The sequence below is a fragment of the Corythoichthys intestinalis genome, chromosome 16, assembly GCF_030265065.1.
Source record: "Corythoichthys intestinalis isolate RoL2023-P3 chromosome 16, ASM3026506v1, whole genome shotgun sequence".
Classification (NCBI taxonomy): Eukaryota; Metazoa; Chordata; class Actinopteri; order Syngnathiformes; family Syngnathidae; genus Corythoichthys; species Corythoichthys intestinalis.
This window is the reverse complement of record NC_080410.1, coordinates 51,974,970-52,002,946: the sequence shown is the minus strand read 5'-3', so window position 1 is coordinate 52,002,946 and position 27,977 is coordinate 51,974,970. Positions and strand designations below refer to the sequence as shown.

At 41.3% G+C, this 27,977-nt stretch overlaps 1 protein-coding gene across 2 annotated transcripts; it reads right to left on the bottom strand.

The window, feature by feature from the left end:
• Window positions 1-697: 697 nt before the first annotated feature.
• On the bottom strand, window positions 698-27,869 carry tlk2 (tousled-like kinase 2). Of its 2 annotated transcripts, XM_057861370.1 has the most exons (21): window positions 27,197-27,869; window positions 26,192-26,274; window positions 25,205-25,282; window positions 25,052-25,121; window positions 21,733-21,776; window positions 21,531-21,629; window positions 18,365-18,466; window positions 18,207-18,299; window positions 18,019-18,129; window positions 17,805-17,941; window positions 14,739-14,891; window positions 14,606-14,672; window positions 14,432-14,529; window positions 12,634-12,715; window positions 12,473-12,564; window positions 12,306-12,395; window positions 12,066-12,235; window positions 9,645-9,783; window positions 9,460-9,571; window positions 5,629-5,736; window positions 699-5,564 (listed from the first exon to the last, which is right to left on the bottom strand). In XM_057861370.1, the coding sequence occupies exons 2-21, from the start codon at window positions 26,270-26,272 to the stop codon at window positions 5,391-5,393; spliced, it is 2,100 nt and encodes a 699-aa protein (XP_057717353.1). In that variant the 5' UTR covers window positions 26,273-26,274; window positions 27,197-27,869; the 3' UTR covers window positions 699-5,390. The 2 variants fall into 2 exon arrangements, with proteins under 2 accessions (XP_057717354.1, XP_057717353.1); XM_057861371.1 differs by lacking the exon at window positions 27,197-27,869 and having other exon boundaries at window positions 698-5,564; window positions 26,192-26,272.
• Window positions 27,870-27,977: the final 108 nt, after the last annotated feature.

Genomic DNA, 27,977 nt, shown 5'->3' with positions numbered 1-27,977 from the left:
GTGACGTTATTGTTTAAAAGTTTAAAATATGCGAGTGAAAATTTTTTTTAAAGTCGTTTTTTTTTTTTTTTTTTTTTTAAATAAATATTAGACATCAATTAATGATTCTAACCTAAAAATGACAGACATTTCGAATAATAAATACAATTACTTACCTTCTTTTTATGGTTAGGTTGAAACAACAGCGGTTGCGCGATGTCTCTAAACAGGGGTTTCCAGGGTAAAACAGGCAAATTAAAAATAGTTCAGGGGATTATTGCGCCATGAATCTGCTATGGCAGCATATAGACATATTGTTCTGTCAAACACAACAGTTCTTTTGGCTTCAAATACAGTGGTTTATTTTAAAGAGGGGTGCAAGGGCAGAAACTGCTTTTTCAGCCTTGTCTGTGTTTTTCGCCATATGCACTTTTTGCTGGGGACGGGACATTAATAAGACCAAACAGATTGGGTGAATGGGGGTCAGGGCTACATTTCTCACAAATATGCTGATGTGTTGCCTACGTAAAAATGAAAAGAGTTAAAATTGTTACTTTCAAGGGAGAAAGTGGGGGAAATCCCTTTCTTCATATAAACAGTGGTTGTATTTTTCTGTGTGTTTTTTTTTTTTTTTTTTTAAAGAAATGTTTGCATAAACTGCAAATAAATTTTTAAATGAATGACTGAGAAAACAAAATTTTCTGTGTTATTTTTTTTTAAAGAAATGTTTGCATAAACTGCAAATAAATTTTTAAATGAATGATGGAGAAAACAAATAAATATTTTAATTAATGAATAAATGCAGTTGAATTAACGGTAATGGTAGAAAACACACACAGTACAGGAGGAAACATCTCTAAGCTGCTTTCAACTCGAGTTTTGCAGGTTAGCAAGTTCACACAGTTTAATGCAGACATGTCCAAAGTCCGGCCCGGGGGCCAAATGCGGCCCCCAGCCTCTGTCATAAAATCAATAACGTCTGGCCCGCACACAGACTTAATAAATTGGTCAGCAGTACTGCTACCAGAATATGAAGTATCTTACACACTAAATGCTGCTCCTCATTTACCCACGAAAAGGCAGCAGCACTCTAAGCAACATTCCCCCGTGTTACCCTTTACTCCCAATTTTCTAAAATGGCGACAATCAACAAAAAAAGAAAGTCGACTGCGACGGCTGGCGCTTCAAGGATAGGTGGAAATTGGACTATTTCTTCACTAAAATACGCAACAACTGTCTACAGTCGCTGTTTTTAAAGAGTCAAATGTGAGGCGATGTTCCCGAACAAGACACGCTGACATGTACCACAAGATTACAAGGAAGATGCGTAGCGATTAGCGAGAAATTGAAGCAAGTTGAAGCTAGTTTAATTTCACAGCAGCAGTATTTCACAAGAGCCCGAGAGTCGAAAGAGAACGCCACAAAGGCTAGATATACTGCCAAACGATTCCGTGGAATTGAGATTCCGTGGAACTGAGATTGTTGAAATGTATTCATTTAAAAAAATAATAAAGCATATGTGACACACAGAATGGCTTGCTAAAATTTGCTTAAATATATTGTTCTACATAAAGGACGTCAGCCAAGGTCGGCCCCCCACATTTTTACCACACCAAATTTGGCCCTCTTTGCAAAAAGTTTGGACACCCCTGGTTTAATGTTATGCTAACTGTGATGCAGGTCAGACTTTCAGTAGCAAAATTAGTGGCGTGTTCCCCACCTCCACAAAATTGACGTCTACTTACAGCTGCTGCTGTGGCTGGCCGAAAAAAAATTCTAATATCCCTCGTCTTTAAAGGGGGTGGAGGAGGTGGCATGTTGACATGTATTTCTGTCGGGGTTGCGTGAGTATGCGTGTTTGTTTGTTCAAGTCATCAGCCAATTAAATTATATAATTCAAATATGGTTGCTTAAAAGTTGGTGGGGACAATTGGAGCATCCTGAAAAGTTGCTAGTGTTATGTCCCTACCGTCCCTATGCAAACCTACGCCCTTGAATTTTAGGTATATTAAAAATTCTTTAATGCCTGCAATATGAAGAGAATCACAAAATTTGAAAAATAGGTCTTAATGAAACCTTTTTTTCACATTTGTAAAAAAGAAAAAAATGAATAGGCTATGTGTAATTATATATATATGTGTAATATCTATATCTCTTGCTAAATCCCATTTTTTCTTTCTCATGGAACCTGAAGATGCATGGGTTGACTTGCATCCATTTTTTTTTTTGAGGAAATATTTCAAAATCATGAAATTCTAAGTGTTTCAATTTGGCAAGAAGGGGTTAAGGCTCATTTTGGGTAAGATTATTGCGCTTCTATTTTGCAGTAACATTAAATCTCTTTTGTATAATTGGACATGATCACGTTTCACTGCCATTGACTTCCAATCCATTTTTCAAAATAATAATACTGAAGTAAAAGTAGTCATCCCAAAAATGTACTCAAGTAAAAAAAGTGTCCAGTGAAAGGAATACTTAATGAGTAACTGTGTGTAATTTTTTTTGTGGAAAATTGCATGTGAACAAGTTGTATTTTCTGCTGGAGAACTGTGATTTTATGACGATACCCAAGTTTCCCAGACGGGTCGACCTTTTGCTTTTCAAATTGGCGGCGCGTGAACAAAAAGTTGTGAACAGTCAGAAACTAAATGTTTTTAAGAAGATTTATCATTAATTTTCACTTTTTTTTTACGCCAGCACAAAAACGTATTGTAAACATTAGGGCTGTCAAACGATTCAAAATTTTAATCGAGTTAATCACAGCTTAAAAATTAATTCATCGTAATTAATCGCAATTCAAACCATCTCTAAAATATGCCATATTTTTCTGTAAATTATTGTTGGAATGGAAAGACGAATATATACATTCAACATACAGTACATAAGTACTGTATTTGTTTATCATGACAATAAATCCACAAGATGGCATTTATATTATTAACATTCTTTCTGTGAGAGGGATCCACGGATAGAAAGACTTGTAATTCTTAAAGGATAAATGCTACTTTGTATATTGTGACTAGATATTGCCATCTAGTGTATTTGTTGAGCTTTCAGTAAATGATACTGTAGCCATTTAACTGTTCTGCCCAAATGTATGATGGGAAGTGCAACCATGACTGTGCGTGGTGGCACCATTTGTTATATCTTCTCTGCGTTGGGAACAACATAAGATACTAGGAAATTGAACAACTATTGTCATTCTTCCCCACCACACTTCCCACAATGTTTCAATTGATGTGGGAAGGATGTTAAGTCTTTAACTAAATAAAAGCACAGTTCCAAAAGGCTGTTAGTATGTACTCCACTCGTTTGACGCTCTGTATAAACGAATTACGGCGGCAATATCGGTTGAAAGCGACAATGAGGGAGTGGATCGTGCCGCGCATGCGTTAATTGCATTAAATATTTTAGTGTGATTAATTTAAAAAATTAATTACCGCCCTGTTAACGCGATAAATATGACAGCCCTTGTAAACATTTATAAAATTCTTCTTTCTTAACCAAGTGTTTGCTAAAATTTTCAATTACAAACAAAACTTGAAGCATCACTGATTGGGCACACACCTGACTTAAATTGTTTGTTAAAATTGTTTTCAATTGCTCTTTAAGTCTACTTAAGCAGAGGGTTGACATACGTATTTTCTACCCTTCTGTCATTGTTTGCATGCTATCCTCATTACAATATGAATTGAAAACCTATAAATGTTTGGGTATTTATAGTTAAAGCAGACACTGGTTTTAAATCTGTGTGATTTTGACAGATTCGATCACATTTGATGGTGATTTTATGCAAATGTGAGAAATTCCAAAAGGTTCAGATACTTTTTCATACCACTGTACGTACATCTTTTGTTTAAAGTATATTTAATAAAGATGTCCTGATCGATCGGGATGCCAATTCAAAGTATCGGAATCGGCAACAAAAATATCGGACATGCCTTTTTTAAAATATATTTTTTAATTATATCGTTACAGACAAAATGTCTTACAGTCATCCAGAGTCTTTAGTTTTGGCTTAAAGTAGGGCTATCAAATTTATCGTGTTAATAGCGGTAATTTAAAAAAAAAAAATTAATCACGTTAAAATATTTAACGCAATTACCGCATGCGCTGCACGACCTACTCACGCATTGTAGCGTTCAATCTATAATGGCGCCGTTTTACCTATATATAGAGCTAAAAGGCAGCGTTAAATGAGTAGAGTGACTTTTGGCAGTCTTTGGAGCCTTTTTTTAATTGGCTAAAGCCTTACAATCCCTCTCTCAACAATTAGAAATATCGTGGGAAGCAATGTGGGGAAGCAAGGTAGTAGTTGATCTTTTTCTTAGCACCCTGTTATTTCCCAACGCATGTTGAATGTATATATTCGTCCGAGTTTTATTCATTTTTTTCTTAATGCATTGCCAAAATGTATATGATCGGGAAAAATTATAGTGAATGATTGGAAATGAATCGGGATAAAAAAAAAAAAAAAAACAATTGGATCGGGAAATATCGGGATCGGCAGATACTCAAACTAAAACGATTGGGATCGGATCGGGAGCAAACAAACATGATCGGAACAACTCTAACATTTAACATGGTTCTCAATGTTTAAGGTGACATCTCCCCATTTTAAAAGTCAATTGTCAGCCCCGAAAAGTTCTTTTTTTTTTTTTTTTTTTTTTTTTTGTTCAGTCAGACAGTGACAGCACACGTTTGAAACAATAGTTTTTAATGGTTTATGCAACTTTCTGCTAAGGCCCGAACTCTCCTTCCCCAAAAAGTACTAGGTCAATCAGTCCCTTGCATTTTAAAATGGCCAACACTTGAATTCAAACATACCTAAATAAATATGTGTGTTTGCGGTAGGAAGTCAGAGGGGGTAGAAGGCGGGCGGGCGGGCGGGCGGGCGGGCTCAACAAAAACAATAAAGTTCTAATTAAAGGCAACTTGAGAAAAAAAACACATTTTTCTCCATAAAAATGGTTTTGCTCTTCCCGAAAAGTGTCAGTGAAGAAGATGAGGGTGGGTCGGTAAGGGAGCGTAGCGTTCCGCACTGCATCCGCTTCGGACGAATGGCGCCACCATCTGGTGAAAAACTTTGGTCACGGGGCTAACGGGGAGAGGGCGGCGAGGAGGCGCACACCGCACACACAAATTCTGGGACCGTGGAGCAGATTTGGTGCGCGAAAAACGTCCACCAGAGGGGGCTCAAGCATGTGTTTACGAGCAACGGAGAGACACAACAGTCTTGTCCTTAATGCCTAGCTGAAGCATTTCTACACTTTGTTTTTCTTTTTTTTTTTTTTTGAAAGCAGAAAACCCCCAAACGCTGAAAAGCCCACCTTCACACCTACGACCAGCACTGGACATGTCTTCTCCTCATGACGGATGCTAGGAGAAGTATATTGTGGTCAGGCGGCATCTCAGTTGGAGGCGCTGCTGTTAGAGGAGCTGGACGTAGAGGCCACCGCCATGGCCGAGTTGCCCGAGGAGGCCACCGACTTGCGGATGTGCGGCATGAGGAAGGGGTCGTTGGAAAGCTGGTGTACGTCGATACGGTCCTCCTTCCGGTACACTAAACAGCGCCGGATGAACGCCTGCCAGAGTGCAAAAGGTTACAGTGCGAAGGTAAAAACTAAAGGGGGAGGAGATCTACCTTACCTTGGCTTCCGGAGTAACGACCGGTTTGGGCGGGAACTGCACATCGGTGGCCTTCAGGATAGTGTTTTCTTGCAGGATGTCCTGTTGAGACTGGTTGTGCCCGAAAGGCTTCACCAAAAAAAGACAAAAAACAGAGCGGTCTCACCTTTTGCCAAACACTTGGGGAGCCTTGGTAAAAACAAGATGGACTTTGCGCTCAATTAAAAGGCTGTCTTTGTACTTTATCAAAGAGGCCTTGGCTTATGCCTGCTCATTGGATCTCTGCTCACACTAGTACGTACAAATGGTTATTTAAGTTTCTTAACTGCGAAACAACATGGTCAAATAAAATTAAAACGAAATTAAACTCTGGCCGAAAGGTATGATTAGCAATCGTATATTTTTGGACTGAAATCAGACCCGGGCCGGCGGAACCCCGACAACCAGGCCAAAAGGCTACTCTCCGCGCGTTTACCTTAATCTTAACCACTTGTACGGACTAAATTTTGAAAGCTGGAAAATGGCTTCGAAACACAAGTTGACAATTTATTCCAAGTCGACAGCTATCATACAGCACTGAGGGACCGAGGCGAGGATTCAGGATCATCATATCACAGGTCAACAAAAGGTTCCCGAGAAAAATGGCAAGGCTAAGTTAAACACTCAGTCTTTTGAAGGCTCTCACGGGGCGGGCCGTGGGCAGGAAAAAAGGGTGTGTTTAGGTGTTGTTTATTGGCTGTTTGTGGCTTGGACAGGAGGATTTGGGAGTTACTGTTGTCAGGGCAACCAGAGTTGTGGATTTTGCCAATTCAGCGTCAAAGGGGCTCTTGGAGTCTCATCAGTCGTGTTATCAGTTGGATATCCGGCGTTCTCCGGTGTTCCTTGTGTTGGGACAAGGCGTCCCGCCATTTGTTCTGGACCGTCCGGGAGAGCTAATTTTGATAGTTGGTGGTGCCACCGCCAACGCCAGAGGTGGGAATCTTTGGGCACATAACGATTCGATTATGATTACGATTCAGAGGCTCCGATTCGATTATAAATCGATTATTGATGCACCACAAACCCCCCATCCCTGCTTTTAATTTTTTGTACACTAGTTCCAAAATTGTTCAAAAATCCTCTCAGGCTAAACCAAACTACTATTTCAGTATCAAGTTAACCGTTAAAAACAGTAAATAAAATACTCAAGTCCCCATTCTATATCAGCAGCTTTAAACTACATTCAATTAATTTAATATTGTGAATTAACCAGTAAAGTTGTTCAAATTGCTCCTGTTATTCCATAATTTCCCTTCTGTCTACTTTCGACATGTGGAAGTTTTAAAACTGTTTCATCTTTAAAGATAGATTCAAGTCAAAATTTTGCCGATTTAGTTTTTTTTTTTTTTTTTTTTTTTTTTTTTAGATAAAAAGTAATTAGGTTCGCTACAACAGAGCCTTGTAGAGAAGTCTACTGCTTCAAGATGGCGCCTGTTTACTAGCGCGGGAAAGTATCATTTCACATCTAGTTCTTGGTATATGATCTAACGCAGCCGTCGTCTGTCATTTCACTTCTTGTTCTAGATACATAGTCGTATATGTATCGTATGTTTGTAGCAACTAGCAACTGGGCGCTGTTTGTAGCGACTGACGGTCGCAGTCAGGTATTATTATTATTTTTTTTAATCTAGCGGCATGAATTGAACATGATATTTACTTTCGGTCCGTTCCTTATTGCGTCCTGAAGACCGCGCTGACTGCGTTTTATTTCCGCTTTACCTGGTATAATGCAATAATCGGAATTCGGATGTTTGTGAATCGTTCTCGAATCTTCCACGGTCGAATCGCCAATAATCTAACAATCGGAAATTTCGCACGCTTCTAGCCACCGCCAACGCCGACGTGGGCTTGTCAGTGTCAATCTTGCTCAGTCAGTTGCATAACGCACACGTTGGGCTTCCGTGATAAGAAGGCATCATGTATCTCTTATGCTTTACATCAGGGGTCCCCAAACTACGGCCCACTGGCCGGATACAGCCCGCCTCCACATTTGGTCCGGCCCCCTGAACAATACCAGTGAGCATTTTGATTTTTTTCTTTTCTCAATAGCGTTATTTATTTCCTTGCTTTTCTCTGTGAAGAACCCAGAGAGGTTTATTTGGTTATTATCTATTTTATTTATTATATTATATTACATTACATTATTTTTATGTTATTTACTTTTGTTCCATGAAGAATCCAGAAAGGGTTATTTGATTGTGGCTTTCTGAAAAACAATTTTTTATATTTAGCCACTCCTGCAATCGTCACACTTTTTCTGTTACAAACTGACTCCAGCCCCTCATCAGAGAAGGGAAAAGTTATGTGGCCCTCAAAGGAAAACGTTTGGGGACCCCTGCTCTATATTCTACTGGTTTTCCTTAAACTATGGTATAAGTGCTATTTATTTTATACTGAGTGTGTTAGAGTAATACAAACAGTAAATATAAGAAACTATACTATCGGTGAAGACAATCGACATCTGAGCTGCCGTGTGATATGATCCGGGGTAGTTTTGTGTGATTTTTCACTTTGAAAGGCGAGAATAAGACTTAGAAACGCCGCACGATTCGGGTTAGCATGTCGGCTAGCTGTCACACCTCCTGGTTTGTTCACCCTTTCCTCCGTCTCCGAAGACGGGGCAGGGAAATGACAAAAGCTGCACTAACTCCGGTGGCATAAAATATCATTCGGGAGATGCAAGAAGTCGACAGTTTTGACCATTTTGGAATAATTTTGCCATGTCGTACTGAATAAATGCATTTTTATTTCATATTCCATTCAGCACAAGACTGTTATGTGTCATAACCATACCATTTAGTTAGTTTAAAAATACTTATATAAAAAGAATATCCTGTAAAAATAGGAGTAGAGATTGAAACAATCATGACATTTGCTGCTCTCTGTCGTATTTTCCTCATTCTGAATCTTGCCCCTCAGTGGGCTGAATTCTAAATCAGATGAAATCGTGACCCTACCAACGTCATCATCCAGCTAGGGACGCTAGAGCGCTAGAATGACAGGCTAAACAGCAGATTAAAAGACTAATTTATCATCTGCGCTTTGCCAAATTGTTGTATTTAGTCGAAATTAGTCAAATAGTCTCAAAATATGATTATAATTCACATAATAATGCTATTGAAGACTTTTTTTATGCTGTCACAGGCACTTTAACTTTGAGGATTAAATAGATCTGTTTTGAAAAAGTTTTTTTGTGTGTTAAAAACATGGTCACCACCTGACACCTTGCTTGCTACCGGGTCACGTTGAAGAAGATGCTATTGGAACGGCAACGTTAACTGTTGACAGAGGTGGTGCAAAAATGAATGAGCAATGATTTCTTCTGAAAAAAAAAAAAAAAAAATCGATAATTTGAGGACAAAAATTAAGATGATTATGACAAATTATAATATTGTGCAGCGATAATTTGTTGTGGCTGTTGAGCTGCCGCCATGCAGAGCGCTTATTTTATTTATTTGAGTGGTTGGTGGGTGTTAAAACGAGGTTTATTGGACCTTTTAGTTTTCAAATGTGTCATTTCGCCGTCTAGCTGCGGGGATTTAAATGACAATACATGGGCGCTTTTAGTTCCAATACAAAAACTCCAACACACACTGTAGGTGAAACAAAACGCTGTCTTTGTAGTAGCCTAATAGTAGTACGTCAACTATCCAGCATGTGTGTGTACTGCCAATGTGGACGCCTTGTATGGAGAAAAAGCACATGACAAATTTGGACCGAAATGGCTGTTTTTTGATGGCGAAAAACACAACATGAGCTTCAGCACCCCCTGCTGTGAGTGCCATCCATCAACGGCATTGAAACATTCCCTACCTTGCGGCCGTACAAGCACTGGTAGAAAATGACTCCCACGGACCACACGTCCACCTTGTTGGAGATTTTGGGCGGCTCTTTTCCGACGACAAAGCACTCGGGCGGCAGGTACCTTAAAGGCGCAGCAGCAGAATTAAGAAGCCAAATAAAAAGGTCACGTTGACGTATTTGAGCAGTTATCTCACCAGTACGTGCCGGCTCCCTGCGACGTGAGCTCCATGCCGTCCACCGAGTTGTAGCTGTCGTCGTCCATAATCTTGGACAAGCCAAAGTCTGTGATCTTGATCTCCCCGCACGCTGTGCCGTTGACGAGCAGGATGTTACCTGAATGAAATAGTTGACATTTGAATAAGACCAAAAATTTCACTTTGTGATCTATGGCAGAAAACACTCAGGTGACTTGAAGTTCCGCTCTAAGACCCCCAATTTGGCCAACTTTCAAAATTGTCCGATATGCATGTGTGATACATCATTGGAAAGCTTAAAATCTCAATTTTCTGTGGTAAGAAACATTTTGAACAGGAGGGCATTTAAAAAAAAAAAAAAAAAAGGTTTTCTAAACAGCAAAACCCTATCTGGAGGTGAGAGCACGCGAGAGCAGAATTACAGACGCCATGACTTTAATGAGATATGATCAAGTACTTTCCTTGTTTCGATCCAAAAACTCCATGTAGCATGTATCACTGAGTGCCAAGACACAGCTGTGAATGGCTACAGCTGGATTTTGGGGGGATTTTATGGGTAAAACATGGTAATATATCAAGGGTCGCGATTCAGAAATCGCAGACACAAGGAGTGGTCGAGATTTTCTTTTTCATAGATTTACCCTTTTATAATTTTTTTTTCAATTTTTTTGGGGGGGGATCGATTGTTAATCATAACATATCGGAGAAAATGCGACAGTAACAAAAAATAAATAAAATTAAGCCATAGTTATGAGCTAGATATCCGTGACTTTTTTACAGACGCCATTTTTTTCATAGGTGACGTCTTTTGTTTAAAAGTTTAAAATATGTGAATGAATAATTAAAAAAAATTTTTTTAAACGAAATAGAAGACCTCAATTAATGATTCTAAAATCTATAATTAATTACCTTTGTTTTATGGCTGGGTTGAAACAAAAGCGGTTGCGCCACGTCTGTAAACGGGGGTTTTCAGGGTAAAACGGACAAATTAAACATAGTTCGGGGGATTAATGCGCCATGAATCTGCTATGGCAGCATATAGACATATTGTTCTATCAAACATAACAGTTGCTTTGGCTTAAAATACAGCAGTTTCTTTCAAAGAGGAGTGCAAGAGCAGAAACTGCTTTTTCAGTCTTGTCTGTGTCTTCCGCCCTGTACATACTGCATAATCTTTTATAGGAGCCATGGATGCTTACTACAGTTGAATTGCAAAAAATGTAAATGCAGCCGTTTACGTTAGGTCAGTGAAGTTGGCCCCCCATCAGATGCAAATTTATATAAAAATGATGGCAATCGTTTGTGCTGCTACCGTTTGTGGTATTTAAAATTCTTTACTAGGTCAATCTAACCGAGTGTCTGGGGTCTGTGTAGCCCAACCCTCCTCCCGCAGCCCAGCAAAGGAGCCATCGTCACCCCCCTGGGATCCAGGGTGATTCCCCGGGCCACTCGTGCCCCCATCAACTGCCCTTCAGGGATGGGGAGAGGGGACACACCACCAACCCCCACGCCCGCCCACACGGCCCACGAGCCACAGCCGCAGCCCCCGAGCCGGCACGGCACATCAGAGGACCCCCAAAGACCCACCAAGCTCAGGGCAGGGCAGGGCCCCCACCGGAGCAGGCGACACCCAGCCGACACACCAGTGTCCAGCCAGCGACCCGCGCCAGAGCGCAGGGCGGACACCCAGGCAGAGAAGAGAAGTGAAGGCGGAAGCAGGAGAACACCGAGGACCCGCCGTGGGGCGTTGCGAGACTGGAGCCCCAACCTCCTCTCACCACCGCGGCCGGCAGACCCGGCAGAGGGGAGGCCACGCCCCGGGAGCCACGCCATAGAGAAAAAGTCTGGGACCCACCTACTACCCTATAACTGTGGCTGCCAGGTCCACAACTGACAGCCATTACCCATCACCATGATGGGATTGTGTGGGGAGGGTAGTGCAATGTATGCATTAAAATAGGAGAGCTCGGCTCGGGGTAGTGCATGGAATTTTTACCCAGCCGCCCAACCCACCGCCCTTTGCTGGAACTCCCCCATGGCGTATGATGTGTGTTGATGTGTATCGGCTGATATCATCGGCTCTCTTATCCCATAATGATCTTATCTTACTCAGACAACTCTAATAAATAATGTAAAAAAATAATAATTTTTTTAAAAGTTTTTTTTTTTTAACCGTCAAGTTTACATTATTTTTAATGCCTCAAACCACTGAGTTTAATGCTTTTAAAGTAACACTTGGTAACTTTTAAGTTTTGGTCAATTTCAGCCACACCAGTGGACAAAAGCGGTAGTGTTTCGCCTTAAGGAAGACTGCGTTTTCCATGAGGACCAGGGCACACCCGCATAGTGTCGTAAAATCAGTCAGTTGTGGCTAAACAATAGCATATGACGGTTAGCAACCGTGTGGCTTAGTGCGGCTACCAGGTTTGAGGTCGTAGTGGATGATGGGTGGCCGGATCTCGTTGAGGTACTTGAGAGCATTGACAATCTGCATGATGATGGAGCGACCCTCCTTTTCAGACATCAGCTTGTGCTGTTTCAAGTAGAAGTCCAGGTCGTTGCCCTCGCAGTACTCCAGGACTGTGCAAAACCTGAAGACGAAAGCTCCTTTAAAATCGACCGTCGCGTCTTCTTCCCGAGCAAAACCAAGGAGGGACTCACGAGTCTGTGTCGAGCGAGAAGTAGTCGTAGAGTTTAACTATTCGCGGGTGGTCCAGCTCTTTGTGGATTCTGTATTCCCTGCACGCGTGTCTGAAACAAACATACGCCATACCGGTTGGCAGGAAAGAGTCGGGGGCGGAATCGATGCGTTTTTGCTCGTCACTCACTTGTGGTAGTTTTCCTTTTTCTCATCCCTCCAGTTTTTATTGAGCTGGTGGATTTTGACGGCCACGTACCTTTGCTCCGTTAAATCAAAGGCCTGAAACACATCAGTTGAGTAATTCAGAATCTACCTCTGATGGTGAAAAATGCCAAATAGTCGTCTCGCCTTGTAAACTTCACTGAAACCTCCACGTCCGAGTAAATGGAGAAGCAGGTATCGGTCATTTAATGTCGGGTGATCTTTGAATCTGCGAGCGCGGGAGAAAAGTTAGCAATATACATCCCCGAGCAAAAATTATGGAATCACCAGTCTCGGACGAGCACTCACTAGGACATTTTATCCTGTAGAACAAACTCAGATAAAAAGCTTGAAAAAATAATGAATTCGTTCAAAAGTGCAACTCTTTGGCATTCAGAAACACTAAAAGAAATGAATAAAAAACATTGTCGTGATCAGTAAATGTTACTTTGTACAGCAAGTGCAGGGGAATATGTATGGAATCACTCCATTCTGAGGGAAAAAATATGGAATCATGAGAAACAAACAATGAAATAACAAATCAAAACACATCTCTAGTATTTAGTAGCACCACCTCTGGATTTTATGACATCAATTTGATGCCAACTCTCTTTGATTGCAGTCGCCATATCATTCTTGCAGATCGGAGCTATTTTTTTCCCCAATTTCCAGCACAGGTTTTCAATAGGGTTGAGATCTTGGCTATTTGCAGGCCATGACATTGAGTGGATGAGTCTTTCTCCAAGGAATGCTTTAACAGTTTTAGCTCTGTGGCATGATGCATTGTCATCTTGGAAAATGACAAGCATGTTTTCAATTGAAGGGATAAGCAAGCGGTCTAAAATTTCAATGTAAACTTGTGCATTTATTGAAGGTTTAACAACAGCCATCTCCCCAGTGCCTTTGCCTGACATGCAGCCCCATATCATCTAGGACTGAGGGGATTTTGATGTTTTCTTCAGGTAGTCATCTTTGTAAACCTCACTGGAAAAGCACCAAACAAAAGTTCCAGTATCATCACCTTGTCAAGAGTCAATAATGGGCATTGGACAAAACAAAAAAGTTCCAGCATCATCACCTTGTCAAGAGTCAAGAATCTGCATTGGACAAGGTGATGATAATGGAACTTTTGTATGGTGCTGTTCCAGGTAGATTTACCAAGTTGACTGTCTGAAGACAACCTAAAATTCCCTCAGTCTTTGATGATATGGGGCTGCATGTTAGGCAAAGGCACCGGGGAGATGACTGTGGTTAAATCTTCAATAAATGCACAAGTGTACACTGAAATTTTAGACAGCTTTCTTATACCTTCAGTTGAAAATATGTTTGTCATTTTCCCAAGATGACAATGCATCATCCCACTGAGCTAAAACTGTTAAAGCATTCCTTGGAGAAAGACTCATCCGGTCAATGTCATGGCCTGCAAATAGCCCAGATCTCAAACCTGCGGTGGAAATGGAAAAAAATGTTCCACAGCAAGGTCCGACCTGCAAGGATGATCTGGCAACTGCAATCAAAGAGAGTTGGCACCAAATTGATGAAGAATACTCATCAAGTCCATGCCTCAGTGACTGCAAGCTGTCATAAAAGCCAGAGATTGTGCTACTAAATACTAACAGATGTGTTTTGATTTTTATTTCTTCGTTTCTCATGTTTCCATATTTTTTTTTACTCAGAATGGAGTGATTCCACACATATATTTCCCTGCACATGCTCTATGAAAGTAACATTTACTGACCACCACAATGTTTTTTATGATGTTTCTGAATGCTAAAGAGTTTCACTTTTCAACTAATTCATTATTTTTTTCAAGCTTTTTATCAGAGTTTGTTCTACATGATAAAATGTCTGAGTGAGTGCTCGTCCCAGACTGGTGATTACATACTTTTTGCTAGGGGTTGTACAAGACTAAGGAAAAAAATGACATTGCGAGAAGATATCTTACTGGGAGTTATCCTCGTTGTGGATTCTTTTCAATTCGCGAATGTGCAGGTTGCGGACTCTTTCCAACCTCTCCAGCTCCGCCTGGATCTCGGCCTCCTCCTGCAAACCACGGCAAAAAAACCCGTCAGCGCGCGCGTCTTCGACCGTGTTAGCCGTGACACCGGCGAAGCATTACTTTCTTGAGGTGGCCCAATCTTAACTTGAAGATTTCCTCTTGCTCGTGGTACTCCGCCTGCGATAACCTGCCGGAAAAACGCCGCGGTCACAAATGAGGAAGGGCGTGGGATTTTTCAAGTGCATTTTCATACGCTTCGCTCTCTGTGCCGTTGGCTTTGCTTTTGCGTTTGTTCTGTTCCAGGTTCGGCGGCGGCGTCTGCGCCATGGAGGGCGGCTTGCGCTTGGCCAGCAGCTTTCGTTGTCTCTCGATGTCTTCTCGCTGCGAGTTGATGCGCTCCTGTTGTCTGGGAAGTACAGCGATGGCAACGTTGAAGGAAAAGAGAGCGTTTGCCAGTTTAACAGGGATTCGATGTCTATCATAGTTCATTGCACGGCTCTAACTATACACATGGCAATTACCAGTTTAAAGGTATACCATGGTATAAAAAGTGTTCAAAACCGCAAAAAATTTCCTTTATACTGTCCCTACGGTATTAGCCATTTTAGCTGCAAGGCTCAACCCTCCCCCACTGGTTGTTACTCAGTGTCAGTGAGTCAGCTGTGCTACACAATAGATGGAGGAGGTGAAACTACTGAAATTTTTTCCCCAATCGAAGAAGTTAAAATCGCTGGTATGGGAATACTTTGGCTACGGAAAATTTACAGACGGCCGCGGCTTAGAGGAGAAGGGCCAACGAACATGTAAAACACGTTTGTGGAGGGTGGCTGCCCACTGCACTCCCCAGTGTCCTCTCCAGACTTGTTTTGAAACCCCATGGTAAGATTTGTTTTCTTATCTTGGCTAGAGAGAATATGTAACATTACTTTAGCCTTTCAAGGTCTGTGTGAGTAGAGCTGGGAATCTTTGGGCACCTAACGATTCGATTCCGATTCAGAGGCTCCGATTCGATTATAAAACGATTATCAATGCACCCCCCTCCTTTTTTTTTTTTTTTTTTTTTTTTTAAATGTTTTGTACATAAGTTCCAAAATTGTTCAAAAACACTCTCAGGCTAAACCAAACTACTATTTCAGTATCAAGTTAACATATAGTAGTAAACAAATATACAAAAATAACAGTAAATAAAAAACTCCAGTCCCCATTCTGTATCAGCAGCTTTAAACTACATTCAATTAATTTAATGTTGTGAATCAACCGTTAAAGTTGTTAAAATTGCTCCCGTTATTCCATAATTTCCCTTTTGTCTACTTTCGACATGTGAAAGTTTTAAAACTATTTTAAAGATAGATTCAAGTCAATATTTTACCGATTTAGGAGTATTTTACATAAAAAGTTAATTAGGTTTGTTTGGAAGGTACGCTACAACAGCCTTGCAGGGAAGTGAACTGGACTGCTTTAAGATGGAGGCCGTTTACTAACGCCCGCATCTAGCTTTTTGTAGGTGTGCTGCTAACGCTACCGAATCTACATTGCATCTAGTCCTATATAAATGATATCTACCGTAACATTATGTGGATGTACTTTGTGGCAGCTTTTCGGCAGCAGTCAGGTATGTTTTTGTGTTTTTTTTATCTCGTGGCATGAGTTGAGCTAGAGCCGTGAGTTGAGCATTGGCATTACCCGAGGGGCCGGGTAATGAGAAGCATGATGTTAAGCTACTCTCGCTCCATTCCTCATTGACCGCGCGGCGCGCTGAGTGTGTTGTACTTCCGCTTTACTTGGCATATTTCAATAATTGGAATTTGGATGTTTTGTGAATCATTCTCGAATCTTCCACGGCCGAATCGCGAATAATCTAAGAATCGGAAATTTTGCACACCTCTAGTGCTGAGTAATCATCACGCACTAAATGTAACTCATACCGTTAGCGTAGCATTCGCGTTAGCATTTATCATGGCGAGCCTCTGGCTTTCGAGCAACTTTTTTTTAATTACAGTTTGTGTAGTACAGGTTATTAAAAATAATTGAGTTTTTTTCCTGCTGAGTGTGTATTATCGTCACCAAGTTAGTGTTGTCCTTGTAGATGCTACAACATGTGCTCGTTTGTCAAAAACATTTTAAGTACCGTAATTTTCACACTATAAGGTGGACCTGACTATAAGCCGCCACCCACAAAATGTGACCCGAAAACGGCATCTGCTCACAGATAAGCCGCACCGGACTATAAGGAGCAGGTGTCCTCACTGTATTATGGGTTGTTTACACCTAAACATATTAACCGCTAACACTTCATTTGGCAGCGTCATCGTATGACTGTCATAAAACCAAATAAACCACAATAAAGCTTTGAACTTCAAAGCTTCATTGCTTCAAGAACCTTCATTTGGCCATCACTGCTCCCTTGGGGGGAGACAGTCAACCTCTTCTGCCACCTGCTGTCAACACACTGTTGTCCAACATGCCTCCTAGCATGCATTGCAGTGCTACAGATGTAAATAAATCAAAATGAATGTTTTGTGCTAATTATTTGTTCAGTTACTGTTCTAGTTGTTTCATTAATTGCTAGTTATGGTATTTGGTAACACTTTATTTGACAGTGTTGTCTTAAGACCGTCATTAGACAATCATAATTATGACATGACACTGCCATGAGCATGAATGAATGCTTATAACAGATGTCATTTGGTGTCAACTAGCAAATTATGTCACTTTTCAATGGCTGTAAAAGATCCAAGCTGGACATAATATGGAGTTAGTGACATAATTTACACGTAATTACGTCTGTCACATGAATTCATTAATGCCCATGCAAGTGTCATGTCATAATTATGACGGTTTTATGACAAAAATGTCAAATAAAGCGATACCAAATATTATAACAAGCAATTAATGAAAGACCTGGAGCAGTAACTGAAGATATAATTAGCACAGAACATGAATTTTGATTGTTATTTACATCTGTAGTGCTGCTGCAATGCATGCTTGGAGGGATGTGTTGCCTATTAACCCAAATAAACTGCACTGGACTATAGGCTGCAGGATTCAAAATTAAGGAAAAAAGTAGCGGCTGATAGCCTGAAAAATACGGTCATTGTCGACTAAAATGAGACAAAGTTTTCGTCAATGAAAAACTGACGAATACGAACACATTTTGGAATGACTAAGACGAAGTATTTTCGTCCAAAAGACAAAGACGAAAATTAAAAGGGCTGCCAAAACAACTCTGCCTCTGACCAGTCACTTAACCGAAACTTGGCGCAATTCGTTGGGTTGTCAAAGTATGACAGCGCAGTTCTATTCGCGCGGTGTCGCTTACTTGATTAGATTTTGGAAGGCGTAGCCGTCCGTCCACTGCTCGGTGAAAGACGCTCCGTGTCGGACCGTGGTGAAGTGGCCCAGCCGTAGCCGGTCCTGCATGCTTTTGTCGCGGCACGCCATCTTCTCCTGCTTGGACTGCGACGGGAAACAAGGAGCGGCCGATCAATGGAAGGCGAGGTAACGGCCAGCGCTCGCGATTAATAGATACGCACTTTTTCAATCAGCAGCTTCTTGGACATGGTAACGCACTTATTCAAGCGCTCCTTATATCGCTCCAGCATCCTCTGCTGCTCGTCGATTTGTCTCCGCAGGTCACAGTTAGCCTGAAGCACATTGCCGAGCGGAAAATGAGCTCGGACGGGAACGAGCCACGCGTCTTCAGCGGATACGCGACACTTACCCGCAGCAAGTCGTCGATGCGTCCCTCCTTCTTCTCCAAGTCAGAGTTTTTGTTGTTCTCCATCGCGATTAGCCTCTCTATAGTAAGGTCAGACTACGGAGAAAAACAGCGGTTTCGGTTCATAAAGGAGAAGGACGTCCCTTTGTTTGATGATGTACCTGTGTGGCTTTGTGGAGCAGGTAAAGGGCGGCGGGTTTCAGAGCGCATGATGAGTGTTCCGTGTTGGCTGAGCCCACTGATGACGGGCTTCCCTGCTGTACCTTCGAAACAGGAAAAATACTTCACTTTCAGAAATTTGGCTAGTTGACAAAAGACCAAAATTTATCTTGAAAACACCCATTGACGGCAATGGAGGTGGAATGTAGCGCTGTCCCGACTCGTCTACGTCATCGATGACGTAAATGCGTCGACGAGCACAACATCCCGTCGACACTAATGAAGGGTTAAAAAATATATATGCGCGGAAAGTTAAGAATCGCAGACACTCTGTATACAAATGGGGAAAGCGGTACAAAGCCAAAAAAGCACACCAGAGTGGCCAAAACATTGACTTATTTCAACAAAACAAAGGAGGGTACACTGTTGTGTCCTGTCTCTTCAATGCCAAGCTTGCGGCCATGAATGACCACCTAACGCACCGTCACCTAGTTGTAATTTTGGAAGACGACAGGAGACAAGAAGCTGGCAGATCGTAAGTCCATCTAACTAACTAACGACATTTTTTATTAAAGTTGCTAAGCCTGTCGCGATATACAATGAGTACATTTATCGCACGGTAAATAAAAATGAGGGTGGTAATTTTCAAGGCAGCGTTTTTTTGCAAGAGTGCATACGTGCATACATTTGTGCATGCATGTACACATGCGTGTTGATGGCATATAAGACTTTTCACACGTTTATTGGTCATCAACACACTGAAGAATTTAAGTTTAGACATACAAAATAATGAAACACATCTAGTATATTAAACACTCTCAACGCTAGCATTGCCACATTGAGGCTAATAGGGAAAAAAAGACAACCTACTTTAGCCTTCTATTAAACATTGGCAGTCTTCTCCAAATCGCAAACTTGCAGTTAAAAGGTGACACTTCAAACATGAAAATTCGCTGGTTAAAAGCATTTGCAAACGAAAAAAAAAAAAAATCTATTACTGACACCACATGCAATGACGAAAAATGTTTTTTTTTTTTTTTTTTTTGTTTTTTTGCGAATGTATAGCTTACGGTTAGCGGTTTCGCGAAAGTACTTCTAGTGAACATTTCAAAATAAAAGCATGTCCTGTGCGTCATATAGATAACGATTTCTGGAGTTAATCCCACATGCTTCAGAATTCAGATTCTATACCAAGAATAGCTTTAAAATGACACCCTTTATGAAAAATCTGATTGGCAATGAATAATAATTATAATACTATTATATATAAACAGTAGTAGTATACTATAATATTAATTCTAGATTTTCTTTTTAAGAATTGTTTTGAATCATGTTGGAAAGACGAAGTCAGTGTTCTGAATCTGTTTATATTCCATTCCACTTGTTAATGCTATCAGCATTTGACCTTAATGTTTATTTGTTATTTATTATTGCTATTTACATGTTTATTTGCACTTTAGTTAGGAATTTAAGTGTTCCAATTTTTTTTTTTTTGCGAATTAATAAGAGTCAACAAAAATTTCATTGCTAAATTAGTAAAAAAAAATATATATATAATTTTTTTTTTTTGATTAGTCGACCAATCGTAAAAATAGTCGGCTGACTAATCAGGACAAAAATAGTCGTTTGTGACAGCTCTCGTGGAACGATCACGTTTCGCTGCCGTTAATGGCGACAGACGTCCCCTAATTAAAAGCGGATGGGCGTCTATCGCCGTCAGCTGCAGCCAATGAGTTCATCTGTGAAATAATGTTCAAGCAGTATAGGGCTGCAGCTATCAATTATTTTAGTAGTTGATTAATCGATGAACTCGAATAATCGAGTAATCGCATAAGGAACATAGTAAATTAAAATACCTGAGCTGAGCCTCAAATGGTATAAAAATAAATGAGGATCTAAGTACAACGAGAGAACAATTGGCTAACTCTCATAGCAAAAGTCCGCTAGCTTAAATGCTATAAAGTTTTTTTTAATTTTTTTTTTTAACGATGCTCTTAACAAATGATTCAAACCCATATTCTGACAAAAAAAGACCTAAATATACCAATAAACTAAATTATGAATACATTATTTAGAACAAAAAAAACATTAGCTCAAACAAAAACTTAGCTTAGGTTGGTCTTAACAGGGAGCAGCTGGATTCAGCCATGTGAAATGAGTTGCCACTAAAGGGCAGTGTTTCCACCAATAAAACTAAATGCAAACACTTTCAAAACAAACCATTTCAATGCGCCTTTAATCAAACAAATACTCAAAGCAGCAAAATGTAATTCGAATCTTTTTTTCCAATCGAATTACTCGAGTTAATCGATTAATCGCTGTAGCACTAAAGCAGTAGGAAGGTTGTTGATGTGTTTCCTTTGTTTCCGTCTAAAAATATGCCATGCTTGCTGTATGGTGAATAGTGCTGCAACGATTAACCGATTAACTTGAGTAAGTTGAATAGAATAAAGCTTTGAATCAATTTTTGTTGCTTCGAGGATCTGTTTAAGTAACGTGCGTTGTAATTGTTTGTTTTGAAAGTGTTTGCATTTAGTTTTATTGATTTGAGTGGATACACTGTCCTCTAGTGGCACCGGTGAATATAACATAACTCATCTAACATGGCTGGATCCAGCTGCTCCCTGTTAAGACCAACATAAGGTTGTAAGTTTTTTTTATAATATGCTAATATGATTGTTTTTGCATTGGTAATTTAGTTAAGAGGTATATTTGGCAGTTTCTTGTGGGAATATGTGTTTTTAAGATTTGTTCTGTAAATAAAATATTAGCGTTTAACTGCATTTAAGCTAGCGGACCTTTGCTTTGCACGTTAGGCAATTGTTCTTTTGTGCATAGATCCTCATTTATTTTTATTTTTGCTCTTTTTTTTTTTGCACCTTTTTAAAACAATTATCGATTCTTGGCAGGAAAATATCTTTTAGGGTGACAAAGTATCATCATATATCACAATTTCGATATTTTGTCCTACCACTTTAACAAATGTTTTCATACTTCCGTTACAATTTGTCTTACGATACAATTTACATAGGCAGGCGTTTACAGATCACTTAAACATGCCATGCAAATGTAGTAGAAAAGAGCTTTTAGCTGCCGTTGTTATTAAGCATGGAAGATAAGAAACAGCAGGTGAGTACAGAATGCCTTGGAAAACGCACAGACACTCACTGTGACTGGTGGATTAGAAAGGGAGTGCTGCGGGGAAGAGCGGACCACTGGCGGGACCCCCCGAGCTGGGCTGGTACCGGGACCGCTGCCTCCCGCAAACTTGACAGCCAGAAGGAAAAGACAAGAAAAGGGACAGGGAAGCCATTGAATGGGTAAAGGTTGAAACCAGGCAGAAAAACCAAAAGACCGTTTTCAAACTTACCTCAAAATAATCGCTAATTTTATGTCCCCTTGTTCCTGCTTTAACTGTGGATGGATGAAGATGCACCATGTTAGGATACGCTTATTAATTCAGTCATTTTGGACATAGGCGGAGATTGAGGGAGGAGAGGGGAAAGCAGCCTAAAAAGGTCATTGCATGTAATTGAATGAACTTATATCTGTGCTAACAGGCTGTTTTGGCAGACGGATACACGCAAACAACAGCTGACAAAATCTTGATTAATGCGCTTTTTTAAAGTTTTGCGATCTCTGGGACACTAAAAAAAATGACTCTCATACCTTTCCTTACTAAGCTACATGGTACCTCAATGCGCATTTGTGTGGAAATGTAGCTCACGACCAACAACAAAAAAACTATTAACCTTCTCACCAAAACTATGTTAGATCTGTTAATATCATTTTTAATTGGCATGCTAAGTGGGCGCCATTGACTCGCGCTAGCTTAGCCACTCCAGAGCCTTGAAACTAACAAGTAACTGACAAACTGTATGGAATTTGTTGAAATTAACTCCACCGACTGATTAAACCCCTGCTAACTTGAAGATTAAGCCTAATGTTAAAAATTCTGAACTTCCCCTTTAAAATAAAGACCTGGCCATTGAAATGTTGTCTATAAAGCAATGCAACAAATAACAAAAATGAATGAAATGAACAAGAATCCTACAAAGTATATTATATTGGGTTGAAATTATTTTTCGACTCAATCATGTGACCTTAGAGACGGTCCTTTGATTTTCTAAGCCAAAACTACACCAGAGGAGGCAAGATGGATATTTAGAATTCTTTAAAACCTAATCTTTCAACAACTGAGCTTGAGGATGAACAGTGTCAAGATGTATATACAGTGGTATGAAAAATATCTGAACCTTTTCAAATTTCTCACATTTCTGCATAAAATCACCTTGAAATGTGATCTGATCTTCGTCAAAATGACACAGATGAAAAAAACGGTTTCCGCTTTAACTAAAACCACCCAAACATTTATAGGTTTTCATATTTTAATGAGGATAGTATGCAAAAATGACAGAAGGGGGAAAAATAAGTAAGTGAAGTATCACATTTAATATTTTGCGCCCCTCCTCCCGTTTGGCAGCAATAACTTCAAGCAGACGCTTCCTGTAGCTGCAGATCAGTCTGGCACATTGATCAAGACTAATCTTGGCCCATTTTTCTCTACAAAACTGCTGTAGTTCAGTGAGATGTCTGGCATGAATCGCTGTCTTTAGGTCATGCCACGGCATCTCAATGGGGTTCAAGTCTGGACTTTGGCTGAGCCACTCCACAACGTGTGTATTTTGTTCTTCTGAAACCATTCTGAAGTTGATTTACTTCTGTGTTTTGGATCATTGTCTTGTTGCAGCATCCATCCTCTTTTTAGCTTCAACTGTCTGACGGATGGCCTTAGGTTTTCCTGCAAAACATCCTTTCAAATTCATTATTCCTTTAATGATTGCAAGTTGTCCAGGCCGTGAGGTAGCAAAACAGCCCAAATCACGATGCTCCCTCCACCACGGTGGGGATGAGGTGCTGATGTTGGTGAGCTGTTCCATTTTTCCTTCACGCATAACATCGTGTGTTACTCCCATACAGTTTAACGTTGGTTTCATCAGTCCACAAAATAACTTCTGTGGCGTGTCCAAGTGCCTTTTTGCAAACATTAAACAAGCAACAATGTTTTTTTGAGACAGCAGTGGCTTCCTCCGTGCAGTCCTAAGTCTTTAGCAGACACTCTAGGGTTCTTTTTTTTTACCTCTCTGAGTATTATGCGCTGAATTTTTGGCATCATCTTTGTGGATGGCCACTTCTCGGGAGAGAGGCAACAGTGCCAAACTCTCGCCATTTGTAGACAGTACCCAGTGTGTTTTAGAGCGTGCAGGGCAGCTTTAACCCACTCATCAGTGAGGGGGCACAAACCTGACTTAAATTGTTTTGGATAAAAATTGGTTTCAATTGCTCCTTAAGGCTACGTTCATACTACAGGTCTTAATGCACGAATCCGATTTTTTCACGTTTTTCCGACTCGAGTGAGGCATTAACTTGACAGTCTGAACGTGACAAGTCGCATAGAACTGGACCATTTCAAATCAGATCTGGGCCACTTTTGTATGTGGTTCAAATCCGATCTGGGCCACATTTTTCCAGACTGTCGCGGCGGTCTGAAGTGTCCAGTCTCTCGAATCGGAATTCACGCAGCAATTACGTTCATCAAAAAGCGAGAGAGACGCTACGGTAGCAGTGCAGCTGTGCGTCATTAGCGCCTAGCTTGCCTTGAACACGGCTTTTTAGGAAGGGTCGGACTTGACAACACTCATTAAAAAAATAAAATAAAAATGGGTTGAGGATAAGCCTGAGAATGATCGGTTTTCTTTCTGCTACATATAAGCAATATTTCAACATTGCTTACATGGCCGAAAGTTGGGGCAAACTGCCCGTATGAGCGTGTGACATGCACGGACAGTGCGTGCATACTATCCATATACTTTGAACATAAGCCTAAACTGGGATTATTTATGTCTGTTTTTTGTGTCCTCTTTTTAGAAAGAAAAATATGATATCCCTGGAATGACGGATGACAGCCAGCATGTGTGGTAATTTGTTTTGATGCTTCTGCGCATGCGGGTCGTCTTGCTCAGCGCGCGTCGGACTGCGAATTAGTGCGCATGCGTAATACTTGAATGGTCTCAATGGACAAAGGCAGTCTGAACGGGCACGCCAAAAAAACAGATATGACAAAAAATCGGATTTGTGCATTAAGACCTGTAGTATGAACCTAGCCTGAGTCTCCTTACGCAGAGGGTTAACTTACTTATTTTCCCCCTTCTGTCAATGTTTGCATGCTATCCTCATTAAAATATGAAAACCTGTTTTAAATGTTTGTGTGGTTTTAGTTGAAGCAAACACTGTATTTTCATCTGTGTGATTTTGAGAAAGATCAAATCACATTTGATGGTGATTTTATACAGAAATGTGAGAAATTCCAAAAGGTTCAGATACTTTTTCACGCCACAATACATACATATACACTTTGTGTGGCTTGAAAAGCGCTCTAGAAATAAAATGTATTATTATTATTTATTATACTGTATATATTAAGTTAATTTTATTGCTGACACTGTGTTTCGGGGTTCTCAACATGTTTTGCCCTGCTCCCCTCCCACAAAAGTCAAACTCCGCCTATAATTTTGGACCAAAAGAACAGATTTTAGGATTTGTTTCGCATAAATGAACTTTTAAGTCATGCTTTGTCAGTTAACAAATGGGGGGCTTCATTTTCTTTGTGATGGAAGGCAACTCCTCACCTTGGTTGCCATCAAAGTGGTCCGCTTTCCGTTTCCGGATCCTCTGGTCATTTGCCTTTTTCTCTGGAGTCTGGAAGGGTGGGGAGATTCCATTTCGCATTTCATGTACTTATATGCCAATTACTAGAAAACAGGATGCTCAGCTTTACTGACCTCAATTTCTTTGTCGCTGAGCGAGCCCACGCTGCACAGACTCTGGTTGGACGATTCATTCTGACTCTGGCCCGAGCCCTGGAAGGAGAAACCGTTCTATCACACTGCCTCGTGTTCATTTTAATGGAACACGTCGCGGACTCGAGTAAAAAGCCGAGGCTGTCTTGTTGCTACGGGCGACCGTGTGATGCCTCTGCTCTTCCCCGGCTTGTCACTCAAACAAATCGCATCAGAATTCCACAGGCGCTGCCCAATGTGTGGGGAGAGCAACTTTGTCATTCAGAGCACACGAGCGCTCTCTCACTGAACCCTCCCTAAAATGGCTCCCTCAACATTAGGCATGCCGCTGATGATGTGATGCCACTATCACCTTTCTACATAATAATTTGTCAGCCATTTTTGCATTGAATTACTGGGGTTTTCATCAGATTTTTTTCAGTAATTTCAGCCCCACTAAACTTCAAATGTATTTTCTTTCATGACCAAATAGTGATGGTCCGGAATTGTCAAATCACTTTTTCAATGGCACAAAAAAAAGGCTTCTTCTGGCCTCTCTCGTCAAGTAGGATGGCATCTGGCCGCCATTTTCTCTGCGGAGCCGGCAGCCGTGCCACGCTCCGGGCTTAAGCGCTGCCTACGGTTGGCTTTCGGCCCGCCGTTGGCACCTCCTCTCCTTCCGGAACCATTGAAAGATCACCTTCTGCAACGACGGGGCGACAACACAGCCACCTCCCTCGCACCTGGTTAACAACTATTTCAGCGTTCTTCTCCGGCCTCCCCTCCCCCCTTTGCACTTCCATCCCGTCTGTGGCCTTCTTGGCAGGCACCGCCACTTGTATATGCAGGCACTACATCACGAGCGAGGGGGGGAGATGTCATGTTACGGCAGCCAAAAAACACACACGTATACCAGGCCGTCCGCACAAAGGAACGCCGCCGAGAGAAAGATATGCCGTGGCCAAAATCCGACGGCTCGAGAAACCTGACCTTCGCCACGCCGACCCCGGTGAAGCGAGCCTCCAGCAGCTCCTGCCGCCGGGGGTCCAGGCTGTGCAGTTCTTCCATCATGGCTGCGGAGACAAGGGAGCACAGATGAACAAGGGGGCGCCGTCGCCGGGGTACCGTACAGTCAAGCGAGAACAGTATTTCACAACACATAGGTTTCGATGAGTCACTGCTGAGGACACCGAGTAGTCCTTCATCTCTAGGTCACCCCAACATATTTCCATGTCTACTGTACGAATATTCAAAGGTAGAGACTATGTATTACGAGGCCTAATGCATGAATTCACTGCCTTTGGAGGCTTTTTTTTTTTTAAATGCCATCATCATGTGATAACACCCTGTCATTAAATTTAGAGGCCCAAGTTACAGTATGTATGCAGCTGGAGCTACCTATCAAAGGTCATAAAGGCAAAGATGAACTGCCACCCTAAATTACAGAAATTGGTGTACATATGTGCTAATTTACTGTTATTAATTCGACGCAAAGGCATTAATTAGAGTCTGCTGACTGATTATTAAAGATAAAATCACCTATTGATTCATTGAAGCAACATTAACAGGTCTATCTCTGGATGATTTTAATAACTCGGGGAGGACTAAGTGACCCACAGAGTGACTTTTATAAAGTAATGTTGACGATAGGAATGATATGCAACGAGCTAACGAGCCCCTCACGTTAGCATCAACCCCTTGACGCTAACGCAAATTAAAAATGACACTAAAATGTCAGTGTTTACGGTGTTATAGCCAAACATGCGTGACAAATAAAGGTCACGAGGAGCCAATATGTAGATATGTCTGCTGAAATGTTTCATAAGGGGACGCGTGAAACAAAATGAAGGCAGCCGGCTAGCGTTAGCTCAGCTCGTCTGTGATAAAAGACGCATCTTTCTAGTGTTGTCAAGATGTTGCTGCCACGACGCTCGAATCAAATTAGCATCTTTGACTTCCATTCTTTCACTCGACAACTCCGGCCGAGATACTCACTGCACTCGAGCGTTTTCTCGCTTTCCCGGACCTGTTGTTAATCCCCGGGTGGCGTTCCCGTTGTTTCCCCGGTGCAAGTCAGCCCCTACGGGGTAGGCCGCATTCACAGCCTCGGGCCTCGCGTGACACTGGTGAGCGAGGGTCGCGCGCTGAGCTCCGGGTACGGCCGACAGACAGCCAGATTCCGACGGAGGATTCCCCCCACCCCTCCGCTCGGGAGGCCTCGGTAGTTGAGGGTATCCCGGACCCGCCTTTGAGCGCTCCTTAGACGGGGATCCCCTTCACATCCCCGTCGCCGAGCACCATAACTGTTGCGATATGGCGACTCCCCGTCCACACAATGGCGAGCCCCGAGTTATTTGCCCCCTTATCTTCGCCAGGTATAAATGATGTCTTTAATACTGGCGTCACTTAACCCCTACTTTTTCCTCGCCGTGTCGGGGATGCTTTGCTGGTCCAGTGCGATCAAAACAAAGTTGGGCTACGTTTATATTCCTCGTATCAAATCCAGTCTTGCCCTCGGGAAAAGTTGGCTTTAGGTGAATCCGTATCGATTCGGTTCGGTTCTCATGGCGTTTTTTTTTTTTTTTTGCAATGTAAACAATAATCACCCAAATCTCATAATGTCTCGTGAGATTGCGTCAAGTATTTAGCAGCGTCTGCTCCTGCAAATCTCTCAACCTCGTGTGGACCAATAACAGATCTGCACACATTACAATCGAAACAGTCAGTCGACATGAGATGTAAAAGTCGCCTTTTTACTATAATGCATGTTTTTTTT

Excerpts from the sequence above, each read along its gene's own strand:
- tlk2 (XM_057861370.1), bottom strand. The coding sequence starts at position 26,272 with ATGATGGAAGAACTGCACAGCCTGGACCCCCGGCGGCAGGAGCTGCTG. Across the intron at positions 25,122-25,204 it reads TCAGCGACAAAGAAATTGAG|ACTCCAGAGAAAAAGGCAAA; the intron begins GTCAGTAAAGCT and ends CCACCCTTCCAG. Across the intron at positions 9,572-9,644 it reads CAGGGAGCCGGCACGTACTG|GTACCTGCCGCCCGAGTGCT; the intron begins GTGAGATAACTG and ends TGCGCCTTTAAG.